This window comes from Crocodylus siamensis, chromosome 1 (genome assembly GCF_052110815.1).
Source record: "Crocodylus siamensis isolate JL-2025a chromosome 1, ASM5211081v1, whole genome shotgun sequence".
NCBI classification, from domain to species: domain Eukaryota; kingdom Metazoa; phylum Chordata; order Crocodylia; family Crocodylidae; genus Crocodylus; species Crocodylus siamensis.
Genome location: NC_143395.1, coordinates 164,655,852 through 164,668,171, shown reverse-complemented (window position 1 = coordinate 164,668,171; position 12,320 = coordinate 164,655,852). Strand labels below are relative to the sequence as shown.

At 43.4% G+C, this 12,320-nt stretch overlaps 1 protein-coding gene across 1 annotated transcript in view; it reads left to right on the top strand.

Annotated features, from left to right (window-relative positions):
* EPHX1 (epoxide hydrolase 1) overlaps window positions 1–12,303 on the top strand; it is a 44,308-nt gene extending 32,005 nt beyond the window's left edge. Inside the window, exons 5-9 of the mRNA XM_090047860.1 lie at window positions 138–267; window positions 986–1,200; window positions 3,963–4,071; window positions 7,482–7,607; window positions 10,811–12,303. Coding sequence (XP_089903986.1) covers window positions 138–267; window positions 986–1,200; window positions 3,963–4,071; window positions 7,482–7,607; window positions 10,811–11,036 — 806 coding nt within the window. The 3' untranslated portion in view covers window positions 11,037–12,303. The remainder of the gene's footprint in view (window positions 1–137; window positions 268–985; window positions 1,201–3,962; window positions 4,072–7,481; window positions 7,608–10,810) is intronic.
* Window positions 12,304–12,320: the final 17 nt, after the last annotated feature.

Sequence of the window (12,320 nt, the reverse complement as noted above, 5' to 3'; positions counted from 1 at the left end):
GTGTGGCTTTTGCTAGCTTAGGATCATTGAATGGCATCTGCATGTTCTAGAAATGATTGAAAGTTTGGCAGGTGACGCACCTGAAGTTTAGGTTGGTGGCTGAGGCAGTAACATATGGCGCCCTTTGCTTCTTGCAGGATTTGATTCTGTGTGTGCTGCCTCTATCTTCTATAAACTGATGCTCAGACTAGGATTCCATGAATTCTATGCTCAAGGAGGGGACTGGGGCTGGCTGATCTGTACCAACCTGGCTCAGATCGCTCCCAAGTGAGTATCTTGGCATAGTGCTGTATAATCAATATACAAGACTGTTTTTATTCTTAACATAGCAGACTTATGAAGGGCTCTAACCTCTGCCTTTAATTGGGTATTATGCAATTTTCCCCTAAGTTGTGGTGCATCACTATCCTGATCTGGATCACTGCTGATGCTCTGGTCCTGGGCTTTGCTCAGGTAGAAATGGGCAGTTGTGTGGCTATTTTGTGATGGCTGCTAATCAGGCCTAGAGAGGGAAGAGCTCTAGTAATAACAGAGAGATCTAGAACCCGCTCGTTGAAAAGGAGACCTGTGAGCTTCAGTCCTTTTGAAATATGCAGCTGACTAAAGTTTGTATGTAACTTGCTGCTTGAAACTACAGGCCTAGGGGGCACTAGAGCAGGGGCAGGCAATTATTTCGGGCAGAGGGCCACTTACTGAGTTTTGGCAAGCCATCAGGGGCTGTGTGACAGGCAGCCAGGGGCAAATAAGTATTAATTTTCTTAATTGGGGAGGGGGGGCCCATGGGCTGAATAGAATGGCCTGGCGGGCCACATCTGGCTCCTGGGCCGCATTTTACCCACCCCTGCAGTAGAGCCATGTGCTATAAGAGAACTGTGTGACTGAAACTAGAGAGGTTGTGCCTAATGTGTTGTAAGTATTTTTATTCATAAAATTAATCCCAAATGTCTCTTTTGTTAATTTGTATCTCATTTTTTAATGTGTTTAGCCACGTAAAGGGCCTCCACTTAAACCTGGTTTCGGTTTTGAACATGAGATTTACGCAGTTGCTGTCCATTCTGTTGGGCCGCTACTTCCCAGGACTCTTTGGATTCCAGAAGGAAGATGTCAAGCGGATGTTTCCTTTCTTGAAAAAGGGCCTGTATAAGATGTTGATGGAGTCTGGCTATGCTCACATTCAAGCTACAAAGCCCGACACTGTCGGTAATGAGACTTACCAAAAATCCCACAGTATTGTACAGTCATCCTGTTATTTGCAGGGAAAACTGTGTACTCTGAGCTGATTATTTTTATTGTACCAAAACCAAAATACATCTAAGAAGACATGCAAATAATCAGCATTTTCCAGGAAAAAAATCTAGAGACTAGTTTAAAAAAAATCTATATGGTTTGTTGTGCACATGCTGTTGTCAAGGGTATATAGTACCTGACATGCATGCAGCCAGCTCTGCATTGAACTGACCCCAGGTTACAATTGTTCCAGATCTTCTCTAAATGCCTTCAACCTCATTTTCAGTTTACATCAGTGTTGCTCAACCTTTTGGCCCTACAAGCCCAGATGAGTGGTGTGGGGTTGGCGCACAGGTGCATTCCTGTGCACCACTCAATCCCCTGTGCCAGATCCAGATATGCTCTGGCTTGACTTCTACCTCAGCCTGACCCCACACATCAGATCCGGCTGTGAAGTGACCCAGTATGCCAGCCCTGCTGCGGACCACTGATCTAGTGCACAGGGCCATGTCATCCCGCCTGCAGGGCTCCCCATGGACCTGGAAATTTGTCTGTTGTTGCTCCTTTGCTGCCAAATTTCTGGACCTGTGGGGTGCCCCACAGGCTGAATGACACAGCTCTGCTGGCTGGATCTGGCCCACAGGTTGGAGGTTGAGCACCACTGATTTATATAACTGGGGTATTTATAATGATCCAGAAAGTATTGTAATTTCTTCTGTAGTTTCTGGAGTTGAGTCCACTTCTGTGACCACAACTCCCTTAGAGTCAATGCATAGTCTCTTAGTAGAAAATGCATTAGATATTAAACTGATGTTAACTGCTCTTGGCTGTTTCAGCACATTGGGCTAGATTGGTATGTTATGATAAGTAATACCCTACAGTTTATACAGTCAATCAAATGTAATTATTCACTGATATGAATCAATTACCAACTTTCAGAAGAACTGACTGGAGGCATTGTGGGAAACAGCCAATTCTTTCATTATAACAATGGCTTATTCTTTCTGAACTAGCTAATTCATTTAGATTGCCAGGCCATATTAGTGCTTCCATTTAGCAGTAACTTTTGTTACTGATTGGGACAACTGACTCTAAAAAGCTGAATAAGGAAGTTAGTCCTGTGTAATTTAATTAAGAGACTAAAAGGTGTAAGGGAACTTTCCTTGTGCCAAGAGCATAGATTTTTCTTGTAATACATGTTTAAACATAGCTTCAGAAACTGTTTGATAGTAATAACAGCTGTTATTTTGAGAATGCTACAGCGTGTAGCCAAAATGGGATTCTGACTTAGAGTCATAACACGCTGTGGGAAAGCTCTGATTTACCTTCTAGGTAGAATGTTTTCTCCAGACTCTTTGTGGTATCTAATTAGTAATTACCTGCTGATTAAGGAGAAGGGGAGCTGCAGATGACAGACTGTTCAGGACAGGGTCAGAATGAAGAGGTGTCTCAGCTTATGAGCTCAGGAGTGTGCCAGTCGAGGGCAGTGTCTTCTTTGACAGATGGCAGTTGGTAGTACACTGCTTTTGCAGTCATGAGGTATCCATGCTGGCATGTTACATAATGAGACTGTGGATCTGCAGTTACCCCTGCACACTTTGGGGAAAACTTGCACTGCTTGTTGGCTTACCATCAATGGATGGCAGCATTTCAGTATGTGTCTGGCAAATGTATTTAATTCAGTGAGAGGCAACAGTTGTCTTTTTCATTGTGAAAAAGTTTCCCGTGGGGACACTGCCTTGGTTTTGTAAGAGAGATACTTATCTACTCTGCCCACCTCATGGTGGTCTCAATGAGAATGAATTGATGCCTGCATGGTACTTTGGACAGGAAAAGCATACATGTCAAATATTACTACTTCAGCACTTGGAATTTAGGTTTTAAGCCTCAGTCACCTGATGGTTGAAACTTTGCTAGTATTATTCATGTTTCTAACCAGTGGTTGCCTTCATAATTTTATCCAAAGTGTTAAAAGCACCTTCTCTATGTGGGTGGAACTTTAAGTATAGGTTTGTTTCCATCAGCAGCATGCTCTTGAAGCCAAAAGCTGTGGAAGTTCTGAAAGGTAGAAGTACACACGTTGTAAAGCTGGAAAAGTCCAGGATCTCTTTGTCACACAGCACTGGGAAAGAATATTATGTCATCCAGCATTTAAAGCCCTGGAAGCAGGTGTTGTTTCACTGGTCAAGCCAAGTGAAGCATAAAAATAGAATGTAAATGGTAATAAGTAAATTAGCTAATCTTTGGAAGGTAAAATATCAGGTAGTAGAAACACACAAGAGGCTATGTTAAAAACAATGCTATCCTCCCAACCCCCAACTAAATGGTGTTCCTTAAAAAAAACTTGTCCTGTTGACGGAATGGGCCAAATCCTGCTCATCTCTCACAAATGGGCAAGAGGATTCAGCCCAGTAATGCTGTTCTTAAGAGGAAGTATCTTTCAAATACTAATGGAGGCAAAAGCTTAATCTTATTAATTTATAAAAATGGTGGTAGAAATCCAATTCTTTTACAGTTTATTTGAAAAGTGCAGTATGGAGGTTAACACTGGATTTATTAGCATGCAGATGCAATTGGCTTATGATTAGTTGGTTGTAGGTTCTGACTTGTTCTCTTTGTGATAGCTTAAAAAACACCTTTACCTATTCTGTGCATTATCATAGGCAGCTCTTATGCAGCTTGAGGTGAAGAGTGGTGTATCCCCACTTTACTTCTAAATTTTCTCTTCCTTCCAGGCTGTGGCTTGAATGATTCACCTGTGGGGCTGGCTGCCTACATCTTGGAGAAGTTTTCGACATGGACTGATCCTGAATACCGGAAACTGGAGGATGGAGGACTAGAAAGGTCACTACAGCTTCCTCTTTCACTCACCACTAGCCTTTGCCTAATATTCTGGATGAAGTTACTCAAATAGTGTTATGTTTAGATGATAATAATTTCTCTGGGTTATTTGGTTTACCTGCCCTTCTCAGCAGATACACCAATGGTTCCCTTAAAGCCTAGGTAGAGAAATACTGGTACGTGCAGAAGCATACCCTGCTGCTGCCTAATCTTGTACTTGTTTAGCAGGTAAACAGAAAAATTGAGTTTCAAGGATTGTTATTTTGGCACCATGCACAAGTATTAACATCACAGGTAATAAACAGAAGCAAAGACTATTTGGAAAATTGAAGAGAGGAGAAATTATTTAAAAAAAAACCACCAAAGATTTTGTCTGTATTAAGGTCTCAGGAAATATCATTTTTGATTCCGTGTCATGCAGATCTTTCTTTATCCAGTGATTTACTTTAAATTAAATATTGTCAGACAGTGTGTGTAGTACAAAAAGGCCAATCTTGGATACGGGTAGAAATCTGTGGGAGATTCTCAAGGCACCCTGAAAGTCATTGAGCTCTGACTGGAGCTGAACCTGGGTACATGCTAGGATAAGCTCTGATGAAAATTATTTGATTACATTTTTCCTGTGAATGGGTATGATACAAGAGCAAGATTTGTGAGGTGAGGCAATATCTTTTATTAAAACAACTTTATAGTTGGCAGTGATGTTAGACAAGGTTTTGGGCACAAAATGTCTTTCCTCAGGTCTGGAAAAGCAGCAGCTACAGACAGAGATAAATACTAGTTATAATACTTACTTTTATCTAACACCATGATGTATATGATAATGATCACTTGGGAAATGGGCACTAAACCTGTGAGGGCAAAGAGAAATTATCAGAATTAGTTACACACCACCTTACTGTAGTTAAACATATATAATCCATTATGTTAATGTATAAGACCATTCAAAGGGGAAGAGGGGCATTATCACATATGGAGCAAAGAGAAGGTAACAGAGTAGGTAATAAGTAGACACAGAATCATTGTCCATGTTGAGTCCATGGCTTTTGGTGTCTAGTAAAGTTATTATTTTTTGTTCTTAGGTCTGTTTTCTAAAGGTATTGTGAACAAGGACTGTGAGGTTGTGGACGGAGTGATGGTTCTTTGAAAAGCATACCCCCACTGGTGACTGGTTATTTCTGTCCTATATCACTTTTCCATGGAGGTTCATTCTGGAACATAGTGGCTGTTTAGCTTCACCCACAGTTTCCACCCAGGGCATCTGATGCAATGAACGGTGCAATTGGTTTGTGATAGGCACATTCCGGATCCAGGAATTCTGATGGCTTTCTTGTGTGGGCTGGTTTATGGGAGTGCTGGAGATGTATTGGTAGGTTTTGTGTTTGCTTAAAAAGGGTCTTGTTCTGTTGGTGTTTTGTTGATCAGAGAATCTGATGATGAGTTTGGCAAGGATGGGGGTTTGGGAAAACTTTCAAGGTGGGAGCTTCTTCAAGTGTAGGATGTAATTGTTTAATGATCTTTCTCTTTAAGTTCTGGTGTGAGGTGGACTAGATGATCAATCTGTAAAGTCAGTGGGAGGTTTCTTTCTGTATTATACTAGGTTTGTGTTGGGTATTTGGATGGCTCATTTGAAGATGTGTACTGCATCATTTTTACAATCTTGGATGAAACAGTTTTTAGATTGCCAGAGCATTTTCAGAGCAGGTGCAGTGGTACCTGAGGGCCTGGCTGCAGACTGCAGCTTCCCTGGTGTGCCTGGAATAGTCATGAGTCCTGTTGAGATAGATGTTGTAATCTATGGCATTTTCTATATGGCTGTTTGTAGGGTGCTATTCTAGATGTGGATCACAGCCTCTAGAAGTTGATATTTGTGTAAAAACATTCTGGAGAGAATCTCTTGGAAGGATAGCAATGGTGGAAATTGTGGTGGAGATCACTAAACAAATCCTGGTGTTCAGTCAGGATGGTTATGATGTCGTACCATACTAGGTATACGAAAGGTGTGCTGATACAGTTTGTTAAAAACTGTTTGGGGCGAGTCATGAAGAAGGTGGCACACTGGGTGTGGGGGACATCTTTGTGCCCATGCTTTGGAAAAAGTGACCATTTTTCAAGATAAAGCTGTTCTGTGTGGGGATAAAACAGACACATTTCCCAATACCTTGTAGTTGGAAATCCAAGTGTTGTTAATTATTTGGGGGAGGCTGTTGTGCCTCCATAGTATATCAGACGCCAGGGTATAGGCTGGGAATAAATGGTCTGGCAAGGATACTGTTCTCAGGGGTGGTTTATGTTGTAAATTTTGAGCGAGGAAATATGTTGGGTCTGGTATAAAACTCGCTATTTGTGTGATGAGTGGTCTCTTGTCAAACATCTTTCTCAACTATAATGTTGGTCCAATACAAAATATTGCCTCACCTCACAAAACTTGCTTCTTGCCTTATTCCCTGGACCATCTCCTTCAAACAACAGGAGTACAACACACTGGGGCCAAAATAAACTCTTTGGTCATGTCCACATGAGTGTGGATGTTTAGTTCCCTGGGGATAACCAGTGGAGGGACACTGTACTGCTGCTAGTTGTTCCTGGGGAACACCTGTGCCATGCACCCTGTAGCCATGGCAGGCTACCCCAGGTGGAGTAGAGGAGGTTGGCCCCAGCAGCCTTACCTGAGGGCCTCCTGGGGCTGCAGCAGCGGTGATCCTGCTGCTCACAGCCTGGCCGGCAGCTGGAGCATGGCTCTGGCTGGCCAAACTCCAGTTTTGAGCAGCGCGCACTGCCCCTGTGTGCTGCTGTTGTTTGGTGCAGGATTTTTTGTGCCTGTGCAGGATTTTTTGTGCCCATGCAGGGTGGAGAACAGTTGTATGTGTGGCATGTGGCACTGTAGATGTGTCTGTGGCACCACATACTGCATGGCCACACTCCTCTGGATGTGGCCTTTGTGGTGGAGGTTAGTCAGGTGTCTGTATTTCTGTCAAAAGCTTATGATGATGTTGAAGTTGATGAAGAATAAATGGCACAAGCTGCTTTACATGATTAGTTGCTTCTATCTGCCTATGTAGGAGATAGGTTTAGATATGGAAGGTGCTGTGAGTCCATGGTCTCTTTTCAGGGTGTTGGATTCTATGTTTCTTGTGAGGATGTTAAATTATCTCTTTGATGTTGAAACATATAAACCCTAAACAATCAGGAAGAGGAGTGCTAAAATGTTAGCAGAAGTTGGAAATGCTTGGATGAGCTGGGAGTCAGGTAGCTTTTGAAAGAATGTGGGAACATTGTTGTTCATTAGCTTCTTTTGCTCTAATTTTGACAACAAGCCAAAGTGAAAAGCTTCCCAGTAAGATTTGAAATGATTATCATACATGGAACAGTGTTCAACTCTCATAAGGTTATTTTTGGGTCAACCTTTTCAGGAAGTACACTCTGGATGACCTTCTCACTAACGTCATGATCTACTGGGTGTCGGGCTGCATGATTTCTGCGATGCGTTTCTACAAGGAGAATATAGGGAAAGGGATTGGCACGCAGAAACATGCTAAGTAAGAGGTTTTCTTTTCTATGTTTCTTTCTGAGTTTGCAGGTGGGCAGGTTAGTACGGTAGGCAGGCAAGGCATTGTGGGGCGGGGGGAGGAAGCTGCCTCACCACATGTACCCTGGTCACATACTGGACAAATCTGCTCAGTTATTTCTGCTGTATTTCTCAACTGTACTGTTATACGTTCCGTAAAAATACTGCAGTCCATTACATGTAGCTCAATGGGTGGGGAGGTCTCTAGGACCCCCAGCATCCCAGAGTTCTCTGTTCTTCCTCCCCTCTTCCCCATCAAGGGGGAGGATAGAGCTAACAGCTGGCTCCCTGGCAGCTGATGGCAAGTAATGCTGCATCTCTGCTCCCTGTGGCAACTGTTACAGTGCCACTCTGCCAAACAGCTGATTGGTGGCTGATCAGCTGTTTAGCAAAGCAGCTCTGTAACAGCTCTGTTGGCTGCAGTGGCTCTGCCAATACTCCACTCCCCCTCTCTGCCTTGAGGCGGGGGGAATGAAAGAGCAGGCCCCTGCCTGGAGAGTGCACCTTTAAGGCAATTTCACTTGCTCCAGCCAGGGGCCTGTGCAGGCACTTGAACATATGGACACACCTGTCATACTGAGTTTTTTTGTAGCGTTACCAAGTTCCCCAGCCCTTGTAGCACTACGGATTTAACATGTGTCCAAGGCCTGCTATATTTGCCAGCCTGAAGTGGAGTGACACAGCCTACAGCCTTGACCAGCCAGTTTTGTTATCCTTCTTCTCTTAACATGGCGTAAAATATTCAAAAGGGCTTAAGCTCCTTCTTCAGTGCTTCACTGAGATGAGAAGTCTACAATCCTGTCTCTGCTTTGCTATAGCAGCAGTCAGGTTAGTGTTACATTAGCAAGCTTAGGTGTACTGTTAGTTCAGAGGGATCTGAATGCTTAAGTGACCATTGTGCCTTTAAAACTCTCTAAGTCATTCTTAGATGGGACTTCAGTACCTGTGATATTTAGAGTCTTTTTACCTTGGGCTTATAACAAATATTAAAAAATTATAGGAACTAGAGTCTGTGAGCTAGTCAGGTCCCCTTGCCCCCACTCCAGTTGCCAATGCAGAATGTAAAGGACATTCTTGAGTATTCTGTGTCATCTAGGCATAAGTGACAGAGAGAAGGATTTTACCAGTGGGGGACTATTCCACCCACCAGCTGAGTAGACCTCACTATTGTGGCATGTTTCCTGCTATTTAGCCCAAATTGCTTTTCTACTTCCTCCTGTCATTTTTAACAAGGCCACAGTAGAGCAGTCTAAACAATTCCTGTCCCCACTGCTGTTTACCCCTCAGCTACATAGAGTCTAAGCACACCTCCCACCCTCTCGTTTTCTTGGCAAGTTCCACAGACTTGGTTCTGATCTTTCCTCTCCAGCTTTTCCTTTGTTATTGTGGCAGTGTTTTGAACTCTGATCAAACCTGGCCTACAAATCCTTGTGGGATTTTGTCAACGGGTGCAATGTAGCCGTATCTCTTTTCCCAAACCACTGCCTGCTTCCTTGTATTTGTCTGCCATGCCTTGATGGGAACAAAATAAAGGGAAGCTGACTGGTGAAACAAAATGGGAACAGCATTTTCTCAGCAAAGGAGATATATTCTCTTCACAGGGCTATGCCTTTCTTATACCCTGCCCTTACTACATTTGTTGGGTGGACCTATGATTTCCAGTGATGTCTGAGCCACATGGCTCCTGGCTTGACTAGTCATGCAGCCCTACTGCAGGCCTTTCCGTCCATGAGCTCTTCAGGGTACCCTTTACTCACATCTCTTATTTTCTATGTACAGTAAAAACCGCATTATCCGGCACTTCATTAACCGGCAAGCCGGTGGACACGACAAAAGTCAAACCGGAAATGGGACTTCAGGTTTCACCAAGTCCCACTTTGGGCCATGGCCCAGGGCAAAGCAGCCTGCGCAGGGCCCCTCTCCCTGTCCCCTGGCACACTGATGCACCTCCCACACCGGACACAGTGGGAGGGGTGTCTTTGCATGACCAGGCAAAGACGCCTCTCAGGTAATCAGCATAATTGATTATCTGGCACCCTATTCCCCATGGGTGCAGGATAACAGAACTTTTGCTGTAGTCCCTTTTTCTTGGAACTTGTCAGTTTTCTTGTCTACATCTTCCCCAGCCGTATCTCATCCATGGGTTCCTGGGCAGTGCCCTGCTAGCTGGCACCATCATCACTGGTTTGCCCATTCCAGGGACAGGTTTCCCAGAGAGACCTTCATAGCCATTACCTATGCCCAGTCTTACCCCATGTCCTGTGTCTGACACTGGTGGGTTGTGTGTTCAGTTTTCTTTTGCCAGCTATCCTTCACCGGTTTGTTTCCATCTTGGAGTTCACTCTGGACTCAGACCCAGGTTCAAGTTGCTGTAGATCAATTTCTCTGTGTCTCTGTACAAACAGGCACTGCTCCCTTCTGTACAGAAGACACTACATTCATTCACCTCTCCAGGGGTCTGCAGGCCTCAGCCCTTTCACTTTGAAATCTGCTGGGCCTCCTAAAGTCCAGTCATTTCCTGCTTCCCCATCACGTGGTTGCTGGCAGCTTGGGATTGCTGGAAGCCAAGGTTTGCCAGCACTTCCAGGTTCCCTTCTGGCCATGCTGTTAATGGCAGCAGTGACCCAGCGTGACCCTCAGGCTGGATTGGGCAGGGATCCGGCTGGGCTGATAAAGGAACTGGCTCCCTGCTGTGTCCAGGTGAGTTTGCCGGTGACAGTGGGGCTTCGGCGCAGCACTGGGGTAAGGAGTGGCAAGCTCAGGTGTGCCCAGGAGCCCGCTTGTAACAAGGGCCAGGAGTTGGCTCCCTATTATAGATATAATCAAATTTCCACCCAGATGTTACTTCAGTTCCCCCATCCAACCCTGAGTTTTGTTTTCTCTTTCATGTTTGTGGCTCTCTCCTAATCCATCAGAGGACACTTCACATAAATTGCCTTATAAACAATGAGGATGTTGGGTCCTACATTTATGTAGAGAAGGAGCTAGGATTTTTATTTATGTTATTTTCAGGAATTGGAATGATTTTTATCTGATGGCAGGAGCCCCCTTTTTAGATGGGAAAACAGCTTCCTATTTCCCCGAGGACTGAATTTTACTGACCTGTTTCTGCAGAGCTTTGATTCATTACTGAAAGGTGCTCCAAAAAAACATGTGTATTCTTTCCTGTTGCAGGCTCCCAGTACGAGTACCAACAGGTGTTGCTTCTTTCCCCAACGAAGTCATGCATACTCCTCAGTCTTGGGCACAGAAGAAGTACACCAATATCATCACTTTCAACTTTATGCCCCAAGGTGGTCACTTTGCAGCCTTTGAGGAGCCAGAACTTATGGCTGCAGATATTCAGCAATTTGTAGGGAAAGTGGAAAGGGAAGAAAGCTGGAGAGAAATGAGGAAATAACTGCTTTGTAGGGTGCTTTTGACTTTGAGCACTTTGAAGCAGGGGTTCCCAAACTGTGTACATGTACCCTGCGGGTACGAAAGACATCTCCGGGAGGTGAACAGGAGAACTTGTGTAATGGCAAATTTAATTTTCATTATAATAAATAACTGGAATGTAAGGGGTTAAAATATAAAATGTATGCTAGTAGAGGTACAAGGGCAGCTGGTAAATCTGGAATAGGGTATGCAATAAGAAAAAGTTTGGGAACTTCTGCTTTAAAGTTAACCAGTAAGGCCTCTGCTATAGTTTGGGTAATTTATAGCCCACCCTGAAACAACTGTGAAAGATGAGATAAAGCAATGAAGGTAAGAGATTTCGAATGGATCCTGCTCTGCCTTTAAAATCTTATGCAGTTGTAGTTCAGCTTGCAATTTAAAGAAAACCAAAAAAAGTAGGATGAAAAAACACTTCAAACAGAGAGATTCTACAATGTAATATCTGGACCATGCAACTTCCCTTTGATTTGGGCCTGGCATTGAGAAGACAATCTAATTTTATATCCATTTGTCTTTGGAGCTAACTCTTTCTTGCACTCTGATAAGCAGCTCACGACCAGCAGCTACTGTAACTAGAGCTACAGTGTTACTAGCCTGAGCTTCAGCACCACTTGAGCTCTCATAAGCCAGTTGGCTCAAGTTTTAAAGATCATTCAACTCATGTTAGAGTTGTAGTTAGAGTAGAACTCAAGTTATAGCCCAAGCCAGCAGTGCAGTTAAGATAAGTCTTTATAGATAGGTATTAAAACAGATTGAGGTGTTCAGCGCTTTGGAGGATGCGGCTGGTTTTCTTGCCAAAAGGCCAAACACAACATTTTAATATGTAACTAACTGAACTGCTTGCAGCAATTAATCTTTCAATAAAGAAACATATATTAAACTTCTTCATGGTGAATTTTTAAGCCTTTCTCTGAGCAGAAGAAAATTCCTGCTCTGCAGGGATTTTGTTTAACCCAGCCACCAATCACTGACAAAGCTTTCATCAATACTGTATCATACCTGCTGTTATTTGCACAATACAAAAGGTCAAAGGAAAGGCAGCCTGTGGTGGAGAACTGAATGTGTAAAGCTGTATGTTTTGCCAGTAGGCTCCACTATTTGCAATTTAACTTCAAATGCTTATGTACTATATCCAGCTATCTAATGTGTTTTATTCCACAGCTATGTCTAATATAATTCTGTATCCTCTCAGCACGGAAGAAATAAATAAATATCTCTTAACCAATTAATATTTGCATGGATTAGC